This window comes from Prionailurus viverrinus, chromosome C1, assembly GCF_022837055.1.
Source record: "Prionailurus viverrinus isolate Anna chromosome C1, UM_Priviv_1.0, whole genome shotgun sequence".
Taxonomy (NCBI): domain Eukaryota; kingdom Metazoa; phylum Chordata; class Mammalia; order Carnivora; family Felidae; genus Prionailurus; species Prionailurus viverrinus.
The window spans coordinates 23,428,433-23,454,626 of record NC_062568.1 but is presented as its reverse complement, the minus strand read 5'-3'; the positions used below and the strand labels follow the sequence as shown (position 1 = coordinate 23,454,626).

Genomic DNA, 26,194 nt, shown 5'->3' with positions numbered 1-26,194 from the left:
AAAAATGAGCGGGGCAGTGGTTCATGAGGCTATTGGTAGAAAGTTTCCAAAGAGAAAAAAACATAAATTTAGACCTTAATTTGTAACATAAACTTTGGCAGTTAAGGTGTCAGATCTTGTACAGAATGCTTGTCTCCATGGCTCCCTCTCCTTCCTCCCCCCTCCTGCCAATAGAATCCTGTTCAACTTTAAGAATGTTGGGGTAAAAGTTCTTCAGACTAAACGGTTGGGGGAGGGGGGAGGGCAAAGAGGAAGTGTTTGATTTTTGCCTCTGGAATTTTGGAAAGGGAGGACTAGGTAAAAAATAATTCTGAGTAACAACGTGGCTCTTTAATAACCATGTGGCTCTTTAATGAGTCTTATGTTCTTTGAAGTAGAAAACATTGTATCATAAAGATGTGAAAGCCCCATTAGCCCATTCGTTTCATTTAAATGCTACAGCTTATAGAGGAAATGTCTTACAGCTCTTTTTCTACTTAAACTTCAGCGGGGCTCTTAAGAATTATAATAATTAAGCCTGTGGATTCACCCATATGAGGGACATGGCTTTGTAATGGGGAAGTACTGCTTTTTCAGAACATTCAAATATTGTAAAAGAATGAACAAATTAAATGAATTAATTGGACGTTTAAACACAAAGCATGTGAATACTTGTGAAAACTTCTATTCTGCTTGGTGTTGAAAGGTAAGCTTCTGGGGCGCCTGGGTGGCGCAGTCGGTTAAGCGTCCGACTTCAGCCAGGTCACGATCTCGCGGTCCGTGAGTTCGAGCCCCTCGTCGGGCCCTGGGCTGATGGCTCAGAGCCTGGAGCCTGTTTCCGATTCTGTGTCTCCCTCTCTCTCTGCCCCTCCCCCGTTCATGCTCTGTCTCTCTCTGTCCCAAAAAAATAAATAAACGTTGAAAAAAAAATTAAAAAAAAAAAAAGAAAGGTAAGCTTCTGAGTGATTTTACAAACTAGTTAGTAGATGGGTAGTGTTGGATGAGAGACCAAATGGGACCTTTACATAATTCTTTTAAGATTTACAGCACATTTTCATGTCAATCTCATTTGGCCCTTCCGACTACAAATAAGCCTGCAGGTTTTCTCCCCATGTTGCTAATGAGGAAAGAGAGACCCAGAGATGGGCAATGACTGTGTAACACAGCTACTAAACAGAAGAGACTGACATGGAGGTGACAGATTGCTGGGTTCAGCTCTTGTACAGCTCTCATAGTCAGCTCTCACCTTATTTATACATAAGGTAGACCTCTCCCAACGTAGTCATCATGACTGTTTCCATTCAAGGTTGATTGTTCACAACTCAAAGCAACTTTTACCTCTCTCTCCTGTCTGTACATTCATTACAATAGGTAAGACTATATAAAAGTGGAAGTCATGAGCCTAGATTAACCTGTCAGGGAAACGGGTTGATGCATTTTAAAGAGTTTGTTCTGGTGACCTCAAATTGAAGCCAGGAATACGCTGGACAGAGGAACGTTAGGAGAAGCAGATGAGAAGGATGACTGGGAGGCTTAGTCGGTTAAGCATCTGACTCTTGGTTTTAGCTCAGGTCATGATCTCATGGTTTGTGAGTTCGAGCCTCACATAGGGCTCTGTGCTGACAGTGTAGAACCAGCTTGGGATTCTCTCTCTCTCCCTCTCTCTCCGTTCCTCCCCTGCTTGTGCCCCCTCCCTCTCAAATAAGCTTAAAAAAAAAAAAAAAGAAAAGCTGATGAGGTAAGGTACCTTAAGCATAGGACTGTAAGGAGTATTAAACCAAAAAAGTTAAAAAGTTTGTAAGTATAGAATTTACCCTTTATGTTTAACGTGATAGTTAAAATTTCATTTCAATTTGTCTTAAAATTTTCTTTGAAGTTCAATAAAGTGATAAGAGAACTCCCGATTTCAGCATTTGCCTATTAGATTTCCATAGAAACAAGGTCAGAACACTAACTCTAAAGTGCAGGCACATTGAAAGTTTGCTTTTAATGTCTTTATTTCAGAAAATTTTATATCACTTTCCCTGGAAACTAAGAAATACCTACTTAGATATAAAGCATTTTGGCTTTTCTATGATGAAGAATTTATTTACTTCATTTCTTAGACAAAAGTCATCCATAGATAATGCTGTGCCTTGTTTTTCTCAAACATTTCAGAAAAATGTGATTTCTTCAAACCTTTTCAAAGAGATATTCTAAGAACCTAGCATAGATTTCAGATAGACTCAAAAGAATTTTTCTAGGTGCACCTGGGTGGCTCAGTCGGCTAAGCATCCCACTCTTGGTTTCTGCTCAGGTCATGCTCTCGTGGTTTGTGAGTTCGAGCCCTGCTTTGGGCTCTGTGCTGGTAGTGCAGAGCCTGCTTGGGATTCTCTCTCTTTCTGCTCCTCCACTGCTCACTGTCTGTGTCTCTTTCAAAATAAACAAACATTGAAAAAAGATTAAAGAATATCTCCACTACCTTGCCTTTACCTAACCCTGTATCTACTCTAACTGGTGTATCAATGACACAAAATAAGATACTGAAGTCCTATTATCCAATTTTATTGTTACTCACCAACTTTTCATACAGTCTGTTATGTTCTGACCTTACAGGCCTCACTGATTTGCTGGCCAGAGTGCTCTCTGAAGTGACCCCTTCTTCCCCCTTCCCCCGAGGAGTGAGTAGGGAAGGAATTGGCAATATGATGTGGAAAAACCTCTGAGCAACAGATCTTTCCTCTTTCCAGTAGCTATTTTAAACCCTCCTTTTTTTTGTTTTTTTTTTGTTTTTTTTGTTTTTGGCTTTTTTAAATGACAATAAGCATTTGATATAAAAGATTTAGAAAATATAAAAAAGTCATTCACTTAGAATATCCAGAACTTTTATTAATATTTTGGCATTTACTCTTCCTAAATGTGCTGTATGTATATAAACATAACATTTTGTTTATTTAACAAAAATGAGCTAACTCTTCATGTACTGCTGTATAGCATTTTGTTTTAAAGGAAAGCAACGACCTAAAGCTCCTAGCACTGTGCTTGATGCCTAGAGAGCACTCTAGGATATATTTCCGTGCAGCTGCACGTAGCTCGACTACATGCCTTTTCATAACTGTGTAGTGTACTGTTGAATGGTGGGAGCACCATTCATTTACCTACCCCTTATGGTTGGGCATCTTTTATAGTAAAACAGTATACAATCCCACTATTATGCTTTATTCAGGGGGCACAGATAAAAACTGGTGCATTGTACCTCCCTTTAGAATTCAGATGGTATACGGAAATTAAGTCTTATGACTTAATTAAGTCTGCAGGATGAGTCCTTTTGTAGGTAAAGTAGTTTAACACTAAATGTCCTTATACTGAATTACAGTTACCATTGGTTTTTCACTGGATGTTAGAATTCCTCTTTTAGATTTTTGTGGTTCTTGGTAGCCTGTCTTGCGTCTTTAATTCTGAATAACTACTACACTAAGAGATCTGAAAGTAATGCCAGTCTAAGATGACTAATCAAAAGAAGCATTAGAAGAAATCTTAGTAGAGATGGGAAAATAGGAAGAAACTTAACTGGTTTGGGGTACCCTGAAACAGATGTTTATTGGGCACTGTTCCAGATGCTGGGCAGCCGGTGGTATACATGACAAAGCCCCTACCCTAACTCCTTACATTCTGGAAGGACCTAGGGGCAGACAGCACATGAATAATAAAGAATGTCAGGTAGTGAGGTGCTGAAAGAAAGTGAAAGAAAGCCAAGGATGGGAGGGCAGTTTTACTTGAAGTGGTTAAAGACGGCTGTTCTCAAGTGACAAGTACACAGCCTTAAAAGTGAGGGGGAGCTGTGGGAGGGTGTAGGACAGGAGGCTTCCTTGCAGAGGTCCTCAGTTGGGAATATGCTTGGTGCAAGCAAAGGACAGAAAGACATGGACTGGCTCCAGAGTGAGAGGGATGCTATGAGAAATGCCGTGGGTTAAGACCTTGTATGCCTATTGGGCCTTGACTAAAAAACACGGATCTTCGTTTAGTTGTAATGGGAAACCAATGGAGGATTATATGTGGGGGAATGATGTTAATTCTTAAAAAAAAAAAAAAAAAAAAAAGAAAGAAATAAGAAAGAAAAAGAGACTAGCTACTGTGTGAGAATGTGTAATGCAGGCACGGGTTGGAGTCAGGGAGAGCAGGTAGAAGGCTGATGCAGTAGTTTAGGTGAGAGCCAACGTGAATTGAACAGAAGATAAGGGTCTAAAATATAGGCTGACTTAAATTAAGTGAATTTAAAAGGCAACAAACGTATGGATGGGCAAGTCACAGAAAAAGAAATGCAGATAACCTTTAAACATTTTTGCGCATAGAAGAAATGTGAAATAAAACTATACTGTAGTTTCTCTCCTGTTGGGAGAAAATCCATTGATGCTACATTCGTTGGTGAGGCTGTGAAGAAATAATCATGTATTGCTGGTGAAAATGCAAAGTGGTTTGACCCCGTGAAAGAGATATTGGCACAATCTCACAACACTGCAGGTACATTAAACCCAGAAATCATACTCCAAGGAATTTATTCTGAAGATATACCCCACAGATATGAAACTACATATTCACAAAGGTTTTGTTGCATTATTTTCAAAAGCAAAATATCGTTAGTACCTTGTATGTCCAGTAAGGGGCTAGTAAAATCAAGTGTTGCATCTACATAGTAGATAGCTATGGAGCTGTAAAAAAAAGATCAAGGTCTGTCTTCACTGCTATGAAGTGATCTCCAGGATATGTTACATGAAAAAAACAAGGAGAGGACATACAGTAATCTGCATGACAGAAGCAAGAGAAATGCATATTTGCTTAAAAAAACCAGAATCAATGAGAGAAATTCTTACTGATTGTGTGAGTATTATTCCTTTCCCTTTAGTGGCAGCCAAAGCACATATTTGCTTAAGATGATATTTGGGTATGAGTAATGAGTGGACATTTCATACACTTTCCAATGAAATGCTAAATATTCACTTTTTGCTTTTGAGTTCATTTGTGAAAGCTTTGTCATTTATTGTGCTTTAGATGATATATAGATTGCTCTTACATTTCTTTTGCTCCTCACAAAGTTGAGTTACATAGTATAGGAATGGTATGTTTTACACATGAGAAGACCGGCTTTGAGAGGTATAAATTGAGTTGTCCCAGTTTTAACAATGAGACAGTAGATCAGGAATGTAAATTAAAGATACATGGTCTATAGGAATAGAATTTATTGAATGACTCATCATGCGGGCTACTGTGGGATACTATTTTTTTTTTTTTAAGAGTTTATTTTTAAGTAATCTCTACACCCAGCACAGGTCTCAAACCTACAACCCCGAGATCAAGTGTCACATGCTCTATACCGAGCCAGCTAGGTGCCTCTGTATACTACTTTTTTTCCTCTTTTGTGCATGTGTATATTAAAATAATTAAGCTTTAGAATTAAAATATTAACATTGCACAATGTAAAATGAAATAGAGGTAACTTGCAACCCAGAAATGTTCTTAAAAGTTCAGGAAACTGAGAAAAAATACTCTTTAGAAATATATAAAGGAAGAAAGGTGTACTTCACTGTATGAAATGTCACATCTCAGTTAGAGTCACCAAACCATGGGTTGAGGATTAAAACAAGGCAAGACTGAGAAGCAAGGTAGAGTCAGGTACAGTAGTTTGAAAGCCAGAGTTAGAAGGATTGTCAGAGGCTAGGAAGTGGAAGGAGAGCTCAAGCAAGGAGTAGATTGGGGGATGCGGGAACACACTGTGTGCCCTCTGGTGATGCAGGCCAGCTCAAGGCCATACGGTAGAAATTACCTGACTGGGGTGGAAAAGTGTGGACTCAGATAAAATCATCAGTGTACATGGCAATTGTAAGACTTGAAATGTTTTTGTTAATGGGCCATAAAATGAATGCACATACAGTATAAGGATGATAGTGTAGTTCAGTAAATGCAGGAAGCCTTAAGTGAACAGGTACCCAGCGGTTAGCCCAGAAACTGCTGACATCTTCTATTTTAATTGGGATATATTGAAATCAATATATTGAAATCAATCGCTTTGTGAAATATGCTGCTCTGTCAGGTCGTTTCCTGGTCACTGCCTTCTCCCTCTAATATTTTGACAAGGAAAAATCATTTACTGACAGTTTCTAGTTGCCTAATTTTGCCACATTTAGCCTCTAATAATGCATTTCCTTTATTCTAAGTTGCCTGTGTTTTCACATTTTTAACATCTGTGCGTTGTATAACTGATAGAATCTTAGGGGAAAAGCCGTATTGGATGTCAATGGTTTTACAGATTTCCTCTGTGTTTATATTAAGACCCAAGTTTAATTTTTTTCTGAAGTTCTACTTTTCCTGCTTCAACCTGTCATGCTGTCAAATTAAGTTGCAATTTAAATTGATTTAAAAAAAAAGTGATGGGTATTAAAATACAATTTTAATCATAACCTCTAATCATGAACTCAGGAATATTTCTCTTAGGTTAAAAACATTCGTGGGGCGCCTGGCTGGCTCAGTCTGAAGAGCATGTGAGTCTTGATCCTCGGGGTCATGGGTTCAAGCCCCACATTGGGTGTAGAGATTACTTAAAAAATTCTTAGAGGCGTCCAAAGAAATAATTTTGGGCCAGATTCGCATACAAGATGTATAGTAATTTCATGCCATCTCTCTCACTGCGTGTGCTTGCATGAATATGTGAGTGCATGTTGGTGGGAGGTGGTAATGCTTTGTTTAATAGTTGGCAGTATGACCTTTGTGATAGTATGATTTCGCGTAGTTATCTTAGGTGCTTGAGAAGACAGTAATGGACAGCACGGAAATGTGTGTGTGTATCTGAGTTTACAGTCTAGTGGCTTAAATATCCATTCTATAAAGCAGCAATGTGGTTTTTGTCATTAGCAAAAAGTGCAGGTTATATAGACAACTGTCGCAGGCTAAAGACAGGAGGTTACTATTTTCCGAAAACCTCATGCAGACTGACAACATCAGGGTCTTAGTAGGTGTAATACATACAGTATATACAAATCATAGCAGCTCACCAAAGTGGCAATAGCACTGTTAACTGTGGGGAAAATAGTCAAACTGTGTAATCAGAGAAATGCAAATTAGAGACTGTGGACTTCCTCATTTTTATCAGTAGGAATCTTTTCTTTCAAGTAATCAAAGCCGGGGTAGGAGCTGAAACTGGTAGAGTTGATAGCATTATACACTAATATCCCCCCTCACCCCCCCCCCCCCGCCCTTTCTTTAGAAAGCAACTCAGCAATACATTGAGCCATGACAATGATCTAAACTTGTGGCCTAGTCATCCTATTTTGGAGATCTTTCCTAAGGAGATAAAAAACAAAATTGTTTTTTAAAAACTTTGTATATGAAGATTTCCCTCATAATATAAGAAGTTTGTAAGCACCTAAACCCTAAGAATAAGGATTGGCTAAGTAAAGTATAGGAATAATATTTGGTAGGCCATTGTATATACATTAAACAATACATATACTGGAATGGGGTAAAGATCACTTGTCAATAACAAAATAGGACATAAATGGTACACTGATTACAGTTGTTTTTCTTTTTTTTTTTTTAAAGAGTATAAGTAACAAAGTAATGGTTGTGAGTTTATGAGTAATTTTTAAACAAAGTATTATTTTGACTCTTGTAAATTTTTGTTCATGGTATTTGTTAAAGGAGTGAGCAAGTGACTTTTATCTATTTGCACCTTTAATGTGATCATCATTACTGCCCATTAACCAGATCCCTTTCAGTGACAAATTAAAATTGATCTTAAAATTGTTTAAAAACAACATTGACTCCTATAATCAGAGTTCATGGAGTAAACTGGGTACCACTTGACCCAGGAATTAAATGGCCTTCTTAGAACCTGTCTCAGTTCTGCTCTCTTCTCTTGATATCTCCTAGCAAGGTCCCCCTCCCCCAATGATAGCAAAGGAAACATGGGACAGCTCCAAGCTAGCTGGGAGCCCACAGCTTGGCCTTGCTCAGTGGTTCTTTGGAAGTCCCAGGGCACGTGCCACCCTAGAACTCTAGGTGGAGTAGGGGCAGTGCCAGTTTCCTTCTTGTCGCTTGGGCTAATTTTGCTTTGTTCCTGCACGTTGCCATTTCTTTTATCCCAGCTCTTGATTTTTGTACTTAGATCGGTAGTAGAACATCTTGGTTTGGGGTGTATGTACATGTGTAGCCTGCTTCTTCTCCTTTGATTCTGGTACTTCTTTTTCCTGGATTTAATTTTTTTTAACTTAAAAAAATTTTTTTTTGAGTTTATTTACTTTTGAGAGAGAGAGAGCACGAGGGAAGGGCAGAGAGACGGGGAGAGATAGAACCCCAAGCAGACTCTGCACTGTCAGCACGGAGCCCGATGTGGGGCTTGAACTCATGACCTGAGCCAAAACCAAGAGTTGGATGCTTAACCAGCTGAGCCACCCAGGCACCCCTAATTTTTTTTCCTAATTTTTAAAAATGTTTATTTATTTTTGAGAGAGAGAGAGAGTGGGCGAGAGCAGAGGAAGTGTAGAGAGAGAGGGAGATGCAGAATCAAAGCAGGCTCCAGGTTCTGAGCTGTCCACATGGAGCCTGATGTGGGGCTCAAACCCACAAACCGTGAGATCATGACCTGAGCCGAAGTCGGATACTTAATTGACTGAGCCACTCAGGTGCCCCCCCATTGAAAAGATTTAATTAAACTTCTGTGGTGCCATAGGCACTGATACATAGTATGTTTACTTCTGCAAACATTTCTGTTTATTTTTTGGATTCAAATGCAGTATATTTGCTTTCTTTTTGGTAGGAAGTTGGTCATGAACTCTTTTGGAAGCTTTAGGTTAGAGGCAGCTGTGAGAGTCTTTGTCGCTTTGAGCACAGCTGAATTCATTTATTTTCCCAATAGCTGACACTGTCTCATTTTTCAAATATGTGAAAAAAGTTTAATTTTTATGGGTCTTTTACATAAAAATGTTGAATTGTTTCTCCAAAAGCAGTTTTAACAAACTTCAAATTCAGTGAAGGAATTTCCATGAAGAACAAAGCTATGTTTAGCTATGTAAATTTCTAGTGCTGGCAGCACCATTAAAATGGATGGTTCAGATTCCTGTTAAACCAGGAAGTCCCAAATGATGTTTGTGCAAGATTCTAACTATATTACTTGGAGGAAAAAAGGATTCTAGGTAGATAAATTTTATGAAATGCTGAATTAGACAGGATTCACCGTAAGAATGATTAGTTTTTAATATATCATTGGACATTTTGATTCTCTAATAGCCACAGATAGTGTTTAAAGAAAAAAAAATTTTAATGTTTTACTTTATTTTTTGAGAGATGGAAGGAGACAGAGCATGAGCAGGGCAGGGGCAGAGAGAGGGGGAGACACAGATACTGAAGCAGGCTCCAGGCTCCAAGCTGTCAGCACAGAGCCCGATGCGGAGCTCAAACCCACCAACGCGAGATCATGATCTGAGACAAAGTCATATGCTCAAAAAAAAAAATTTTTTTTTGATTGGACTGCCAACACCCCTTTTAAAAACAGAACAATTATCATGTGGTTTCTTAACCATACTCTGTCAGGATCTTGGTCCAGTTTCTTACAAGATTGACTAAATGCTTTGAGATGGACATTGCTGAGTGTCATAAAGTTTTGTGGGTTTTTTTTTTTCCTTTTTAAGAGAATTTTGAGTGGTTCTTACAAAGGTTGTTGCAATAGGAAAGTCATTTATTTGATAGAAATATCAAGCTGTCTTGTCAAACACAATGAAATAACCCAAAAATATATTTCAGAGCTTAAAAAGAGCAAAGATTATATGGAACCAGACAAAACCTATTTGTGCATTTCCTATTTCTTGCTCAAATTGCTTTGCTTACCAGACTGTCACTAAACATCTTGAGGAAATGCAGGGATCATTTTATTTGGAATCTTAGACACACCAGAGGTTTTTTGTTTTGTTTTTTATATGACAACTTTGTTTCCCATATGGTGGCAAACCTTGTTCTATGAAAATTCAAGGACCTGTTTTTGTATTCTTGCATGAATAGAGAGACTTTTTCCCACCTTGGTGCAGGATGGACTATAGACAGACATACCTTTTACATAGGCATGGGAAAAATTTTTTACAAGTAGCCTCATGATCTGCTCCAGAAAGTACTCTTATTGAAGCCCCAAATGAATCATGCAGCATGGACAGAAGAAGCAAGAGTTTGGCTTTAGAAATCAAGGGCAAAAGTTAAAAACCACTTGCTATTATGGAAGTGTACCTAAAGATGAGAACATTGAACCTTGTATACATACAGTCCTCTTAATTCTACCTGTGTATAGCTCCCTACATAAACCACAGCTAATTCAGTGAGTTCATTTGTTGAATGGAGTTAGAATTAGCCATTTGATTATCTAAAGAACACAAGCTTGCCAAAAGCAACTTGTTTGGTTTTGGCACATTTGATATATTGAGTTGGTATCTGACAGTAATTAGCCACAGCATAACTTGCTTCTTGGGACTGTTTCTAGAATATGCTGTTAATGTCAGCTTAAAGGATGGTAATGGGATTTTTAGTAAGTAGGAGGGGGAAGGCATATATTTCATCTAAAAGTTGCATAGGTTATTTAGGTGCAAGTTAGAATGAGTCTAAGACATAGCCTGGTTTTATTCCACATGTGTGGAGAGATTCTACAATTTTGCAGTGTCCTGGTATATTTTTTATATTGTTCCTGTTACTAAAATTGGCTTTTTGTCATTACTAAAAACTCTTCCCAAGACTGCTAAGTGATTCAAATTGATGTGTAGCTATTTTTAAAATCCTGTCTTTTTCTACTCAAACCATCATACCTTTTCTTCCTATACAGACTTAGCTTTGGAATCAAACCCTTCTGACCATCCAAGGGCAAGCACAATTTTCCTGAGCAAATCTCAAACGGATGGTAAGACAGTATTTTTTTTTCTTCTGAAAAAAAGATTGAAAACCGTCTTTGTTTTGTGTATTATTGAAGGAACCTAGAAGAACTCATACGTTGGTTTAAGTGTTTCACTTTTTCATGTATTCACTTATTTTAATATGTGATGATATACTTTCGTTGTCACTGATTTAGTTGGCAGAACACGTGGACTGTTCACACATTTGCCACCTCTTTATCAACACAGTCGGTTGACCACATGATTTAGATGTGGTCTAACTCATACCACTTTGTCTTTTTCCCCTGTTCCAAAGAGCACACATTTTAGAGATGAGTGATAGGATTTAGGCCACAGTTTGGTTTTCATTTAACAAATTTAAAAAATCATCAATTTATGGGGATTAACTCTGTGATTCTGGCCCCATTTTACACAGTGCTCAACCAAACAAGCCTATCTCACATCCACATTTATGCCATTCAGAACTTTTGAGCTATTCAAAACTTCCTCATCCTAACGCAGTGATGTGGCAGGATTTGTAGGAACAAACATAGCCTGTGGGGTTTCCTAGAAGGTTCGCTTCCACAAGTGAAACTAGTATACATTGCCTGTGCCCTTGATTTAGAATGAGAGTCTGAACTGGAGATTTTTTAGCACTCCTGCTTTCCTGCTTATTTTCCTTAATGTTATGTTAAATCCTCATTTATTTGAACTAAAAAGCCATATGTGACCAAGTTTTTCAGTTGATTATGACAGAGATAAAAGAAGTGAGGGTTCCATAATATTTGAAGTGATGCAGCACAATAAATAATGGAGTGTTTTAACCTGCATGTTCATAGTGTGTGTACTTAGCCTATCGCAAGCAGATCACTTCTGGTTAGCATTGCTGTATTTCTCAGGTTCATCCAGAAACATGGATTGCCCACCTGATACAGACAGTGTGGAGACAGTTAAAAGCTGTCTCCTGTCTCTCTCGCCTAAGTCATAAGGAGTGCGTACCTCTGATGTCACGCCACATTAAAGGAGACAGTGTGGGAAACAAAGTGTGGCCCGAGACCCTCATTGGACCCTTTTATTCTACTGCTGTCCTTTGTTAGAGCAAAGTGATTTTGTGTGCTGTAGATATGTCCAGTTAGGTTAACATACTCATTAAAATATAAATTTAAGGTAGATTACTTTCCAGTTGTGTAATGACCCATTTATTTTTTAGTAAGGTGTATTAGTAGATTACCAATAAGTGCTTCAGGATGCTTCCAGGATACTGATGCATCTACAGATCAGTGCCTGGCCAGAGACTGGTTCTTAGAGCTGGCAGATCCTGGTAACTAAAGTAAGCTATATAGAGAGAATTAGAAAATACTACTGTGTAGTGGTTCAGATATAGAACAGATAAACATTTTTATTAGCTAAATTTTTACCTGGTGTGGTTTGCTTTGTCCTTTTCTTTTGTACGTGGGGAGCCTTTCATTTGTACCTAACAGGGAATATCTGTCGAGTCAAAAAGTAAAACTAAGTCTTTAGATTTTACTATAGGATTCATCTTGCTAGGTGATTTAAATTATGAATTTTGTTGGAAATTATATTTTAAAAATGGAATTTGATCTCCTTTTGTATGTTGGTAATCCATCAGATAATTAGCAGCTACTTTTACTTTTCTATGGCATTTGTATCAGAATTGATCAGTTAATCTTTTTTATTCTTAGTGCGAGAAAAGAGGAAGAGCAACCATTTAAACCATGTAAGTAAACAGTTGAAAAGTTAAAAAATTAATAGTTTGAATTAAAAATGTGTCTGCCATTATTCCTAAAAAATGTAATGGATCCAGTATTGTTAGTGTGGACCTCTTTTTGTAGGTTTTCTAAATCTCTTCTATTTTCCTCATTATGAAATGTATTCAGGGAAGTCTTTGGCTTAGTAATCCTCATTTTTTAAGGGTCCTGACATTTGACTTAAATTTTAAAAACATGATTGTGATATAAAGTTCTACCTTCAGTTTGTTCGCTTTAATTTTTTAATCTTATTTTTTAACCAAAGTAACAAAAAGATACCAAGTTAATTTGTAGCGCTCTCTATCCACTTGCTGTCATGCCAGGTGAAAGCTCAGCTCCCTCACTCACCTTGGCCTTACCTCCCTCCCTCTGTTGCCTCAGCCTGTATCATGGTTCTTATTAAATCAGCACCAGTGTTTTCTTATGACTGTGCAGATACTCACTGCTGAGCCATGTAGTTCTCTGCCTTCTCCCGTATACACTTCATCCTTTTTCTTAAACATTTCTGAAACCTGAGCACTTCAGCACTTCTCCAGGGTAATCCAGTCCCCATTTTCCTAGCCAACATGATCTCACACAGCCAGATGCTGTAAGTAGCTCCCTGGCGGGCCTTCCTACTTTCACATACCCCATTTTGTGTGTGTGTGGAATTAATTTCCTGACGATATTCACTTGCCTATTTTCTAACAGCTATTTTTCCCCCAAATGCTGTAACATTTGTCACATGTCTATCAAAAATATTTTTCGTTTACTAAAACACGTCTGTTCCATTTTTTTTCTTGGAGACAGCCTTTTGTCATTCTACTCCAGTAGAGTAGACTGGTTTTTGCTAGGCCAGCTCTGTGTCTGTTTTCCTAGGATATCTCCTTGAAGTCATCTGGGATCTCACATAACTACTGTCATGTTTTGGGTCCCCCTGTGTCCTAGAATCTTTGTTTCCCTTTGTCTTGTTAAATGCCCTTGTTTTACTGGAGTCCATTTTTCTAGGAATGGGCAGAAGTTTTTAGAGATCTAGCCTGTCTCAAACTCCTGTTTGAGAAAGTATAGAATTCTAGGTTGAAACTAATTTTGGCAGTTCTACAGACATTTCTCTTTTGTCTTCTCATTTACAGTGTTGCTCATAAGTCTATTGACATTGTGCATTATTGATTTTAGTCATTGTTTCCTCATCCCTTCTTTCTCTGGAACCTTTGAGTACCTTCCCTGTCCTTGGGATTCTGAAATTTCATAATATGGTTTGGTATGGACCTTTTCATTTTATTGGGGCCAGCAAGTCTGTAGACCATCCCTCCTCCTAGTAAAGTAATTAATTAATTAATTAATTAATTAATTAATTTATTCTGTTTTGGTATTTTCTGTTATTCAGATGTTGGGCCTCTTAGAGCAGTATTGCTGCATGGATCTCTAATCTTTTCCCCTTCTGTTTTCATTTTGTCTTTTTGTTCTACTTCCTAGAGATTTTCTTGACTTTATGCTCTGACCCTTCTCTTGAATACTTAGTTTTATCTTATTTTTAATTTATCAAGGTCTCAAAAAATGACCTTTAAATGATTTTTATTTATAGCATTATTATTCTTATTATGCTTATTTATCGCATTTTAATTCTTTCACCAATGCAATTTCTTGTCTTTCTGAGGGCCTTTAAGAGTTTTTTAAGTTTCATTTGCTTCTTAATTTTATCATTCCTATCAGTTTCTTTTTCCTGTTTCAGTCTCTTGTTGGAGGCTTCTCTTAAATGTGAGTGGTCCCTGCCTATCTCAGATCTCATTGGAAGTCCTTGTTAACTGATGGGCCTCACTGTGGAGATTTGGGGCTGAGCCTCTGAATTCTGAGCCTGCCATGGCTTCTTAAGACAACTGGCTTTCTTGTTCCTGTTCCTGTAGCATCCTGGTTGTGTTTTCTGTGTTCTTCCATGTCACCTGCCATTCCTTTGTCTAGTCAGGTCATCTTTCACACGTTAAAAATCACCTGCTGTTTATCCTGTGTTGTGTGTAACCTCTGAAAGGAGGGGGAGCAGAAATAGATACGTGATCGTTTACCATGTTTAACTCAAACTTAGAATCTGTTTTAATTTAACACAATTAATCATATTAAATCAGACAGTATTTTTGGTTATCCCTGTAATTTGCGTATTATACTTTTCTACTAAGGCTGTGGTTAACAATTCAAACCATGCACCTTGTCATATTGCCCCATTAATGCACAACATAGATAAAGCGTAGTTTTTATTAATGTGTAAAGTGCTGGGAATTTTTAAGTTATATTGCAAGAAAGACAAAACTTGTTCTGTGAAAAAGGGGAGACACAAAAGTGAACTTCAGCCGTAGGCACAATGGAAAAGTCAGTGGGTGGGGGCAGGATTTCAACAGGTACTTGACCTTTGATGGTAAGTTTTGGGTTGTGACTTCCTAGACTTCTAGTTGTGATTATTTTCTAGTCTTTGCCATTGAACCTTAAGTCTATGAGATAACCTCTCCTTTTGTTGTAAAGATTGTAAAAGCCCACCTATTCTGTTAGTGCTCAATGAAGATAAATCCTGCCTTTGTCTCTTCTAGTGACCACTGAAATAATATCTATGAACACTACACTGCCAGTACTGTTTTTTGCTTTTTGGTTTTGTTTTTTTGTTTTTTTTGGTTTTTTTTTTTTAGTATTTGCATTTTATAACCCTGTGTTTGTCAGTATAGTTTATTGAGGCTGTAAGCCACCAACAGTTAAGCCTTTAACCATAGAAGACAATTGTCTTAAAATTTCAGCTAATTTTAAGCTAATAAATAATTACAGCTAATATATCCAGGCTTTGCTCAGAGACTTAATTCTGCCACTCTCTAGTTGAATATTAGATGTTACTGAATACTGAAAAGTAGGCCTGGACTGATGGGGAAGTATTCAATGTTTCTTTGGTTAGATCTAGTCAGTAGACAGTAAGTTCCTGATTCACTAACTCCCTCCCCTGCCCAATATGGCTATAAGGCCACATGTAATTAAAATTTCTTAATGTTTCATACTAATATTTTTAGAGACAAACCAATATACATTTATAATAGAAAAAAAAAGTTTTAAACATGTATTTTTGAGAGACAGAGCACAGCAGGGGAGGAGCAGAGAGAGAGGCAGACACAAAATCCAAACCAGGCTCCAGGCTCTGAGCTGTCAGCACAGAGCCCGATGTGGAGCTCCAACCCATATACCATGAGATCATGACCTGAGCCAAAGTCAGACGCTTAACTGACTGAGCCGCCCAGGTGTCCCAGAAAAAAAATTTTTAATGGAGGAAAGTCGGAGTAAATATAACCAACCCAAAGCTTTACCAACTAGTCTACACTTTGGTGCATTTTCTTCCTATTCTTTTTATAGCTCCCCAGTGTAGGTTTTTGGTCAGAATTGGCTTTTCTTATGATGTAATATACACTATATTATACCCAGTAGTAGTGGCCTAAAAACAGAACTTTCTTCCCATTTAGAATTTTTTTTTTTAACATTTATTTATTTTTTAGAGACAGAGACAGAGCATGAGTGGGGGAGGGACAGAGAGAGAGGGAGACACAGAATCCAAAGCAGGCTCCAGGCTCTGAGCTGTCAGCACAGAGCCTGCAGCGGGGCTTGAACCCACAAACTTGCGAGGTCATGACCTGAGCCGAAGTCACTTAGGGGACTGAGCCACCCAGGCGCCCCTAGAATGAAAGTATTTAAATGAATTAATTTTCATTTTCATGCTGTATTTTTTGAGATTCTTAAAGTAAATTACATATTAGCTGAATAGCTTAAGGAACATAACAGTTTTAGATACAGTTGAACATTTCTGGCTTAAAGGAGAAGTTAGTGATACTTTTCAAAAATATAATGTCTGGAATTTTTTATTAATAAGTGAAGTGGCGTTTTTATATGCCATGCGGATATTTCTGATTATTGGCTGCTGGCAGTTTTTAAATGCTCTATAATTTAAAAAGTATCAACTAGATTTTTTCTCCGCCCCATCTGTCTTGTATTCGAGGAGGATGCCAGTGGGAGAGTCTGACAGGATGGCAAACCCTATTTTATATTAATAGGAGGAAGGAAGGCTCATCTGAATTAGTAAAAAAACAGAAACAAAAATGAAACCCAACAAACTAAGCACTAAAATTGTTGGTATTTTGCGGTATTGAATGCTGCCATTTTGACTTCTCAGTTATTGGCCTTACTTTAAGGAAGAGATTTGTCCTCCCAGAGTTTAGGCTGTTTCAGTATTTGACTGCTGCTGTATACCCCGGCTCTTCCCAGATAAATGGATACTTCTAAAGTGTTTTAAAGATCATTTATTATTGCATAGAGGGTCTCCGGAAGCTCACTGTCACCTCTCCTGACACCACTGCAGATATATTCCGCAGATAAATTTGTATCTGTAGTAAGATTTACCTTCCAACTGTAATTGATTTTTAAATAATTTGTCAGACACTTATGGAACTCCTGATTTGCCCCAGATTCTGTGCTCAGCAGCTGGAGGTGGGAGGAGTAAGAGTCCTCCTTTTCCTGGAGAAGCTTACTTTCTAAGGAGGGGGACACCCTGTAAGCAATTGGTAGCATGTAACAAGTGGCAGATGAGCTGTGTGAGTGTACAGAAAGAGAAATTTTGTGGTGTGGCTACTGGCAAAGGTATCCTTCCTTGGAGGTAGATGAGATCAAGCTTGCTGAGACATGGAGGAAGAAAAAGACATTGTAGGCAAAGAGAGCAGCATGAGTGAGGCAGGCACGTATAGAATAGAATAGAATTAATAAAAATTTTAAATGAATGGAAAGTATTCTGAGGTTCTCACCTGAGTAATGCGATGGCAATCTTATTCAAACGTGAAGTCAAAGTTAAGTTGTCGTAAGCTGTTTTATCTGTTTTTGGATGTGAGGGAATCTTAAAGCAATACTCTTACCCTCCAGATAAGGAAACTGAGGCCCAGAGGGACCTATGGCCCCTTCGCTTATTAGTGATAGAGCAGCCCTGGTACAAACAGCCTCTGACTCCAGGACATTTGTTTCATCACACTGTCTCCTGAACTGACACATTTGTTGTTGGCTTTCATTTACTGCGATAAAATGTTTTTGCATCAATATTCTACAAGGCATTACAGTTTATTGTAGTAAATGAATAGTAGAAATGGAAGTCTCAGCTGCTTTTCATTGCTTAAGAAAAAAAAAACACTGAAGTCTTATTCTAAACTTTTTACCTTGTTATAAAGGGAATTTATAATAGGTGCTTATCAGGTTTGATAATAGGTAATTTATCAAGGGCAGTAGTTCATAACCCATTCCTTAAACCTCATGTGGGAATTTAGAGTATCCACTGGGTTTCCCATAGCACTGCACATGATAGCACACTCAAGCAGTTCATGAAGTATAAGAAAAAACGTAATGCTTTATCGTTTGACATTTTAACCGAGGAAAAAACACACTTTTATAGGTTTAACTTACTGTGACATTTTCTTCTATTTCCCTTCCCCTTCAGGTATCTCCAGGGCAGCTTACTAAAAAGTATAGCTCATGCTCAACAATATTTCTAGATGACAGCACAGTCAGCCAGCCTAATCTTAGAACCACAATAAAATGGTGAGTACAACTAGGTTGCCAAGGGCTGAGTGACAGACCCCCTTATGCTAAAACAGCATCCTAGCTATACTTGGTCATTTCAGTCACTTGATTGTCCTTTTCAGTGATCAGGTTAAGAAACTGGTATCACTTTTATATTGCTTTCAAGGACCTAAATCTGAGTATTCAATTTCCACTTTAATCTTAGAGTACCTGGTGGAAGGGAAAGCCAGTTAGCAAATAAGAAATCCCAGAGAGAGTGCACCTCTTACTTGGTGCATTTCTGTTGTGAAGACATTGTTGAACGTGATGAGGAGAGGGAGAGGTGCTTTTTATTGGGTATTTCTAGGAAAAAGTATTTCTTTATGAGTCATAAGTCTAAAACAACGTGTATTACTTTGGAAGCTACTCTTGAAAGAAGGAACATTTTGTCCCCTACTGGCACCAGAGTGTATCTACATTTAAACGTAATTGAATTTTTGTCAGATTTTCCCTATCGTGCGTTTTTTTACCCTGCCCTTTTTCTGTGTGAAAATTAACTTCTCCTTCCTATCTCTCAGAGAGGGGGAAAATAAATATCGAGCCTATCTTAAGGAACAAATTCTTCAAGCTTTATGGATGAGATTTGCTCAACTGGAAATTTTAACTTAATAGATATACTTAATTTTAATTTTATATGTGTGTATGGATACAGAAATATATCTCCAGGCCCCACTGTATCAGTCCATATATAAAAAAAGTACAGCAGAGAACAGAGATGGTTTTGGAAACATAGCTGGTCAGGTTTATAGTTCAGCAAACATGAACAGCGTTGTGATGATGACAAGTATTCCTTAATTTCTGAGAGCACTTCATAATCCACAGTTGGAGTTGCACTTTCGGAACACCCTAAAGATGAACCTTTCAAGCTTATTTAAGAGGAAAAAATAAAACAGGATGCAGTGCTTCTTGACTTCTTTGAGATTGGCCAAGGAACATTTATTAATGTCTCTTTGAGACAGGAGTGTGGATTTTCCAGAACACAGTATGGAAACACTACTTCAAAATATTAATATTCTCATCTTTACTTTTATTTTTCAGTCTTCAAAACAGTTAGCTTTTAACTTATTTGTTTTCTAATGTACCAAGCTTTTTCAGCTACTTAAATTATTAGTAACTTCTACTTTAATTACAGACAGCAGGTTCACAATCACAAAAATGTAACTTTCCTCTCTCCCTTATAAATAACAGTAGTTGAGATTAAATTGTGTTTCAGCAAAACCTGAGCCCCAAAAGTCTAAAATCCTGAGTTTTTGCACCTAACAAGTGATCACTGAATGTTTTTATTCAGCCAAGACACTAAACCCACGTGTAAAAGAACACTTTACTTTGGCTAGAGTCCCCAGCTTTTGAGTTCAAAAGATTCTAATGTTTTAGTATATAATTCAAAAGTGGTTTTAAAGATTAATCTTGCTCAGACAAGTAGGTTTCATACTTGTTTCTCCCAACTTAGTCTAATTTGTGGAAGTATATTAAGTTTAATTTGCTCTAAGTTTAAAAAATATTGATTCAGTGCCTTCATTATTGGTGAAATAAAGGTTTACTGAGAAAATTAATAGGGCAAAGTGGCTTTTAGGAATGATTTTGAAAAATATTTACATTGGGGTAGGGCATTGTTCTCAGTGGGGAGGGGGGCTATTAGAATCACACAGCTTTTTTCAAGATCTGTGTTTCCAAATACATGCATTTTCCCCTCCCCCACCACACTCTCACAACCCTTTTGATAGGCTGAGGAAGGATAGGGGGCATAATTATATGGACAAAAGCATTCTGGATGATTCATTCATTCCCAGATTTTGTTGCACATTGCAATCACCTAGGGACCTTTAAACACCCTTCTGATGCCCAAGTCCTACCCAGTGCCAATTAAATCAGAACATCTTGAGGTGGAAGCCAGGCAGTTTTTAAAGCTCCTCAGGTGATCCTAGTGTGCAGCAAGCTTGGGGAACCACTGCCTGGTTAGAGTGTAGGAGAATGAGAACTGCTTCTGACCATCTGTGGGGCTTTGGGCAAGTCAGTTTTAAGCCTTGGTTCCTTATTGGTAAAATGGGTTGTTTCATTAAATGCTACGTAAGGTTTAGTGGTCCTTTTCATCATAGAACTTTGAATTCTGTGATCTTAAAATCAAATTGAAGTTGAAACTGTTTGAAGCACTATAGAAGTATCCATCTTTAATGCTAATAACGTTATAGGCCTTTTTACAAGTGCTCACCCAACAGACCTAGTTAAAATTCAGATTTGCCTTCCCTCAATTGTTTTGAGCTTCATTTTAGATACTTTGAGGGTAAAGGGAAGCATATAACTTAACCAGGAGAACCCCTTTGTTGCCTAATACAAAACATCTGAATAACTTAGGACTAGTGATTTAAAGAGTGTCTGAGAGACTTCTGTCTATCTGTTCGTTAATATTTTATTCAAACTAATTTGGAAATACCTGTCATTAAATACTATACTGTGTAGTATGATGCTGCATTGTTAATACCGCTTATTTCGGGATAGCTAGACCTATCATCGATTTTGTGGGTACTTATACTTACCATTAAATTTTCTAATTAGGCAAAAGTGATTTTAAATGATTTTATTTGGTACAGAACACTTTAATTTACTCTTAGGGAAATAATGGAAAATGGGTGGGTTGGTGGATAGTGAACTAAATCAACTGAAATACAGGGCCTAACCTTTTTTTTTTTTTTTTTTTTAATACAAAAACTACCTTATGGCTTAAATTTAAGCATGTGTACAAACGATAAAACTTGTACAGGAGGAAAGATTCTGTGGGTAGAAGGACAAATGACAGGGAAAATATGTAATAAATTTATAATTTGTAATTATCAGCCAGAACTTGTCTTCTAACAGCATATTACCTAGCAGTTTGGTCCTCCTATTTTTGCCAAAGCCAACGAACTAAAACAAGGGGGGAAAGTGCCCATATAAACTGCTCTGAATTAGAGGATTTCAGGGCCACTAGGCCTCTGGGAAGATCCTCTCTCCCTCCCAACCCCTCTTAAGAAAATGTCTTCATGCCTAACATGGTAAAATCAATTGTTACAGTTTTCTTTTTCCCTCCACAGTGTGACCTTAGCAATATACTACCACATAAAGAACAGGTGAGCTCTTTTCAAACCTGTCTTGTTATTCCAGCTAATTTGCTAGATACCAAGTTTAGTGTTAGGTAACAACTATAGATATCATTAGAGTAAACTTATAGAGTGCTTTTATTACAATATTGAGACCCAAAGAGTATTTGTTCCTGTGGGTTATATTTACTGTATTAGAAATTAAATTTGAGAATTAAAAAATTAAATCCACTGTATGTTAAAACATGGTTTTTATGGCACTATTGGAATTTTGAGCTAGACAATTCTTTGTTTGGGGGGATTGGCCTGCATATCATAGGATGTTTAGCAGTATCCCTGGCCTCAGCTCACTAGATGCCAGTAGCACCCTCTCCCTCCCTCCGCATTGTGTCTTCAGACCTGGCCACATGTCCCCTGGAGAACAAAATCATCCCCGATTGGGAAGCCCAGTGTTAACAGAAATCATATCTTTTATTAAAAAGTAGCTATTATCCACAACAAGAGAGTGGAAAGTATGTCATTGATTTACAGTTTTGCAAATCTGTTTAATATCTGTTTTAATAGAAGACAGCTCATTCTCATACCCTGTCTGTCTTCAGTGATTTGTTTTGAAGAAACACTATGAAGAAGAGCTGGCCTCTTTCAGATACATAGTTGGACAAAGGTGTGCTTTTAAAGCCTTCAGATAACCGTGGATGTTCTATGATGCTGCACCAAAAGTCCACAAGGACTAGTTTCTTAAATTGTAACAGAATTTTAAATCCTGTCTGTGAATTTGTACTCTGTTAATACATTGATCTATCTATCTTGCACACTGAATGGATCTTTTACGTGTATGTGATTTTATAATAATATGCACTGATCAGTTGGAAAGTACTAGTTCACATTTCTTTATACAGTATCAAAATCTCACTTTTGTTAGTGATACTAACAAAAAAAAGACCAGCAGTCTTACCAGAAAAGTGTTTTAGGTATTGAGAAGCTATCAGGCTCACAGTAGCTGAAGCTCCCATTGAAAGGTACAAGTTTTCCAAAATCCTGATTTTTTTAGCTTGATAGCCTGAATTTTATCATTGGCAACAAATACTTTAGTTATTTCCTTGAAGTTTCAGGCTCACTTTAATTAAAAAAATTTTTTTAATTTTTATTTTAAAGTAAACTCTATGCCCAACATGAGACTTGAGTTCACGACCCTGCGATCAAGAGTCACGTGCTCTACCGACTGAGTCAGCCAGGCGCCCCTCATTTTGTTCATTTTTAAGAGAATGACTATCAGTTGCGCTTTCAAATAAAGATGGTGCTCTATGAAAAAAGCGGCTTGTTCGGCTCACAACTAAGTCGCAAGTGCTTTTCCTTAACTATCTTCCAGTATGCGGAAGTGTTTCATATATACTTTCTGCTTATTCAGAATATTAGAAGGGTCAAGGCTTAATAACTGTTAAATTTGCCTGCTTTACCAAAGATGTTCTTAAGTACAGCAGAATTTTTTTTCAACTGCAAGTGGCAGTGAAGACTAGAATGACTAGGTACAGTTGGGTACCACTGCCTTGATTCATGCTCAGAACCCAGCAGTTTTACTCCCTTTTATTTTTTTATACAATCACTGCAGATGTCAAAAGTGTATGAGCGAGTAATGTCTTTAATATTTCCCTCGGTTCTGACTTCCTGGGTCTCTGAAAAGGGGAACCCTAGAGACCTGTAGACCACACTTGGAGAACCACTGTTTAAATGAGCGCAATGTATTAGTGTGGTGAACTTTTAAACAAAAAGACTTTGAAAATTAAGAAGAAGGTTACATTTTTAACTCAAACTATTTAAGAGAGACAAGAAGAAATACGTGATAAGAATGTGTAATATAGAGAACTACAGAGAGGGAAAAAACAGGGGAAAACCATGAATTTCATATTCACATTTATTAAAATTCTGAAGACTTTATTGCCCACCACTATGGCTTTATGAAATGTTTTTCTGTGTTCCAGTGTGTGGTTAGAGAAGTGAAAATATATTGGCTTTGGTAGTGTTGCCGGCTAGGGAAAGTCGGTGTTAAAGGCAACTCTGGCTTGGGCTGGTCATTGTAGGAAAGATTTCACAGAACTTGATGTGTTGAGTAAAAAGAGGTCAGGAAACCCTCTTAAGGCCAGAATACAAAAGAGTTTATAAAACTGTTTGCTTTGTTGAAGGTTAAGCTTCTTCCACTCCCCTCTCTACTCCCAGCAGATATATTACTAAGATATTAATTCCTGAATTAATTTTTTAAATGCATTCTTATTTTATAGAGATGCAAATAGATCCTTGGATATTTTTGATGAGAGATCACATCCACTCACAGTAAGTGTCAGTTTTATTGAAGTTGTATTTTTCTCTCATGCAGTTGTGTTTATTTCATGCTGATTTGATTTGATATTAATTGCTAAAAGAAAATTACTCACTCCAGCTTGAAGTCAGACTCATCTTTAGTCTTCTTCCCTACCCCATGTTGTGTCATCATTTTACAAAAGGAATGTTGTAGAAGGGATATGAAAGAGTAAGAACGGATTTGCTGCTTTGTCTAATTAGTCAGCCAAAGTGAGTAAACGTACCCAAATAACAGAAAATAGACCTTTTTAAAAGCTAATCTTCAGTAACATCAGACTGTATATATTTATAAATAAACCTAATGAGTATGTTATGATCTCTGTGAAGAAAATTAGAAGACTACTTAAATTTTAAATCACTTAAAATAACAGTTTTAAAAGTCACTTTCTCAGGTGCTCTACGGCCACAGGTGGCTGGTGACTGTTGCATAGGTCAGCACACACTTAGTGCCTTGTGGTTACAGGAAACTGAAAATGGTGTTTCAAAGTTGACTGCAGAGAAGTATGACTTGTCTGAACAACCAGACTCTTGAGCCTAAAAATAGTTTGCATTTGGTTAGATTGCTGTGGGGGGAAAGTAGGAAGGAACAAATAACAGATTTTCTGAGGTCGTGCCTGTATTTTTCTTTAATGAATGGTGGTGAGTATTGAAGCACTGTGGTATTTTAAGATCCCATTGTTTATATTCAAAAGACTGAAAGACATGTCACGCAATCAAAATTACTCTAAGGGGCACGTGGGCGCAAGTAAAGACTGCTATATTACGGGCACTTAGGTATTTTTCTTTGACAGATATTTACACTGCATTTTCTTCTTCTTTCAGCGAGAAAAAGTTCCGGAGGAGTACTTTAAGCATGATCCTGAACACAAATTTATTTACAGATTTGTTCGTACTCTTTTCAGTGCGGCACAGCTAACAGCCGAATGTGCAATAGTAACTTTGGTAAGATATTTCTTCTTTCCTAAAGCATCTTTAGAAATTTCTATCTTGCGCACAGGGTATGGTCCTGGTTTTCACATAAAAGTAGGTTCCTGAAATGATCATCAGAAATTTATTAGGAGAAACCTATTGAAAGTCACATACACACATTCAAGTTTAATATAATTTGAGTTTGAGAATAATCATTATTCTTTAAAATGTTGCCATTGCTTTTCTCATCACAAAACAATTGCTATTAAAGGCAGCAGGAGCGATTTCTGGTTTCTCCCTCCATACCTCAGGACACAGATGCACACACAGCACACACATGTTCACACACAGAGGGTGTGCTGGTGGGCGTGGGTAGGATGGGGGCAGTCACAAAACCATCTGGTCCACAGGCAGGCACTCATTCAGTGTAGGTCTCAGCTGAGTCCCAGATTATTTCAGTATTCCCCAGACAGTTCTGACGTGGGTCCTGATTGAGAACTATCGCCTTCAGTTGTCTGTTCCTTGGACGATGGGTGTTAATCCATCCCTGGTGTCCTCTCGCGCCTGCCTGTGAAGTTGCCCAGGGTTATAGTGCCAGAAGGACTCAGAAAGGCTTTGTTAGTCAGCCTGCTAAGCTACAGCTGTGTAAGGGACCTTTGTGTTCTTCATACAGATTCCTGTGATAAGATTTTATCATTTGAAAAATACACTCTATTTAAGTGAGAGGTGGTTGGGATTATTTTTACTCCTCCCTACAGCAGACCTATAGTGGAGGCCTACCCGCATGGTCTGTAGGGAAAGAATACTTAGGTCAATGCCTGCACTCCCTTCCTATCCAGTTAGAATTCAGGAGAGGAGGCTTATGCTTTTGAAGAGAGATCCCTCTGTGGGCACTCAATCAGACAGGCCTTTTCAGTGAACTATAAACCATTTGGAGTGCTTAGCCCATGCTGGAGAGGGGCAGCAGTGGTACTTGCATCTGAAGAGCCAGGTGATGCAGGAAGGAGAATATCTGGAATGGAAGAAGGGGAATTCTGTGTGAGGTTAAGTGTGACATTACCGTGAGACAGCAGAGTGATCTTGTCTGGTCATCACTGGAATAGATGGAATCGAGCATAAACCTGAGCTCTAGAGGTAGGGAATTAAGAGTAGTAGAGAAAAGTATAGACTAAAAAGTGGATAGAAGCTAGACCTGGAAGGACTAACAACATATGAGGGATGGGTCCTCAGAGGAGCGGCTAGAGTGATAGGAGAGAGAATAATAGTGGTAGGACCAGGAGAGAATAATAAAAGAGATGCCAAGATGAGAGGTTCAGTTCAAGGAGAGCGTGGTCCAGATGCCAAATGCTGCCAATCAGTTGCTCATTCCATACCCACTGGATACCTCATCACTATTCCCAGTGTTGGAGGTAGAGGAGACAACAGGTTGAATAAAGGTCTTGCCTTTTATATGGCTTATATTCCAGTGAGGAAGAGAGAAGTGTGTGTTTTTTTCAAGTGAGCGTTAACCTAAACATTTCAGGCAGTGGTAAATACCAAGAGAAAGCAGGGTACAGTGATTGGAGGGGTTGCCATATTAGACTGATCGGAACAGCCTCTTTAAAGAAGTAGCGCTTGAACCGTGACCAAACTAAAC

General features: G+C 37.9%; 1 protein-coding gene across 4 annotated transcripts in view; it reads left to right on the top strand.

Moving 5' to 3' along the window:
• Positions 1–26,194, top strand: part of CCNYL1 (cyclin Y like 1) — a 39,904-nt gene that overhangs the window by 1,280 nt on the left and 12,430 nt on the right. For 3 of the 4 annotated variants that reach the window (XR_007154761.1, XR_007154760.1, XM_047870859.1), the window contains exons 2-7: positions 10,811–10,885; positions 12,560–12,594; positions 18,099–18,199; positions 21,289–21,324; positions 23,571–23,622; positions 24,472–24,591. Coding sequence is in view for 2 of the 4 variants with exons in the window: in XM_047870859.1 (XP_047726815.1) it covers positions 10,811–10,885; positions 12,560–12,594; positions 18,099–18,199; positions 21,289–21,324; positions 23,571–23,622; positions 24,472–24,591 (419 nt within the window). In the remaining 2 variants the exon portion in view is untranslated. The remainder of the gene's footprint in view (positions 1–10,810; positions 10,886–12,559; positions 12,595–18,098; positions 18,200–21,288; positions 21,325–23,570; positions 23,623–24,471; positions 24,592–26,194) is intronic. The other variant, XM_047870860.1, reaches the window with a different exon arrangement.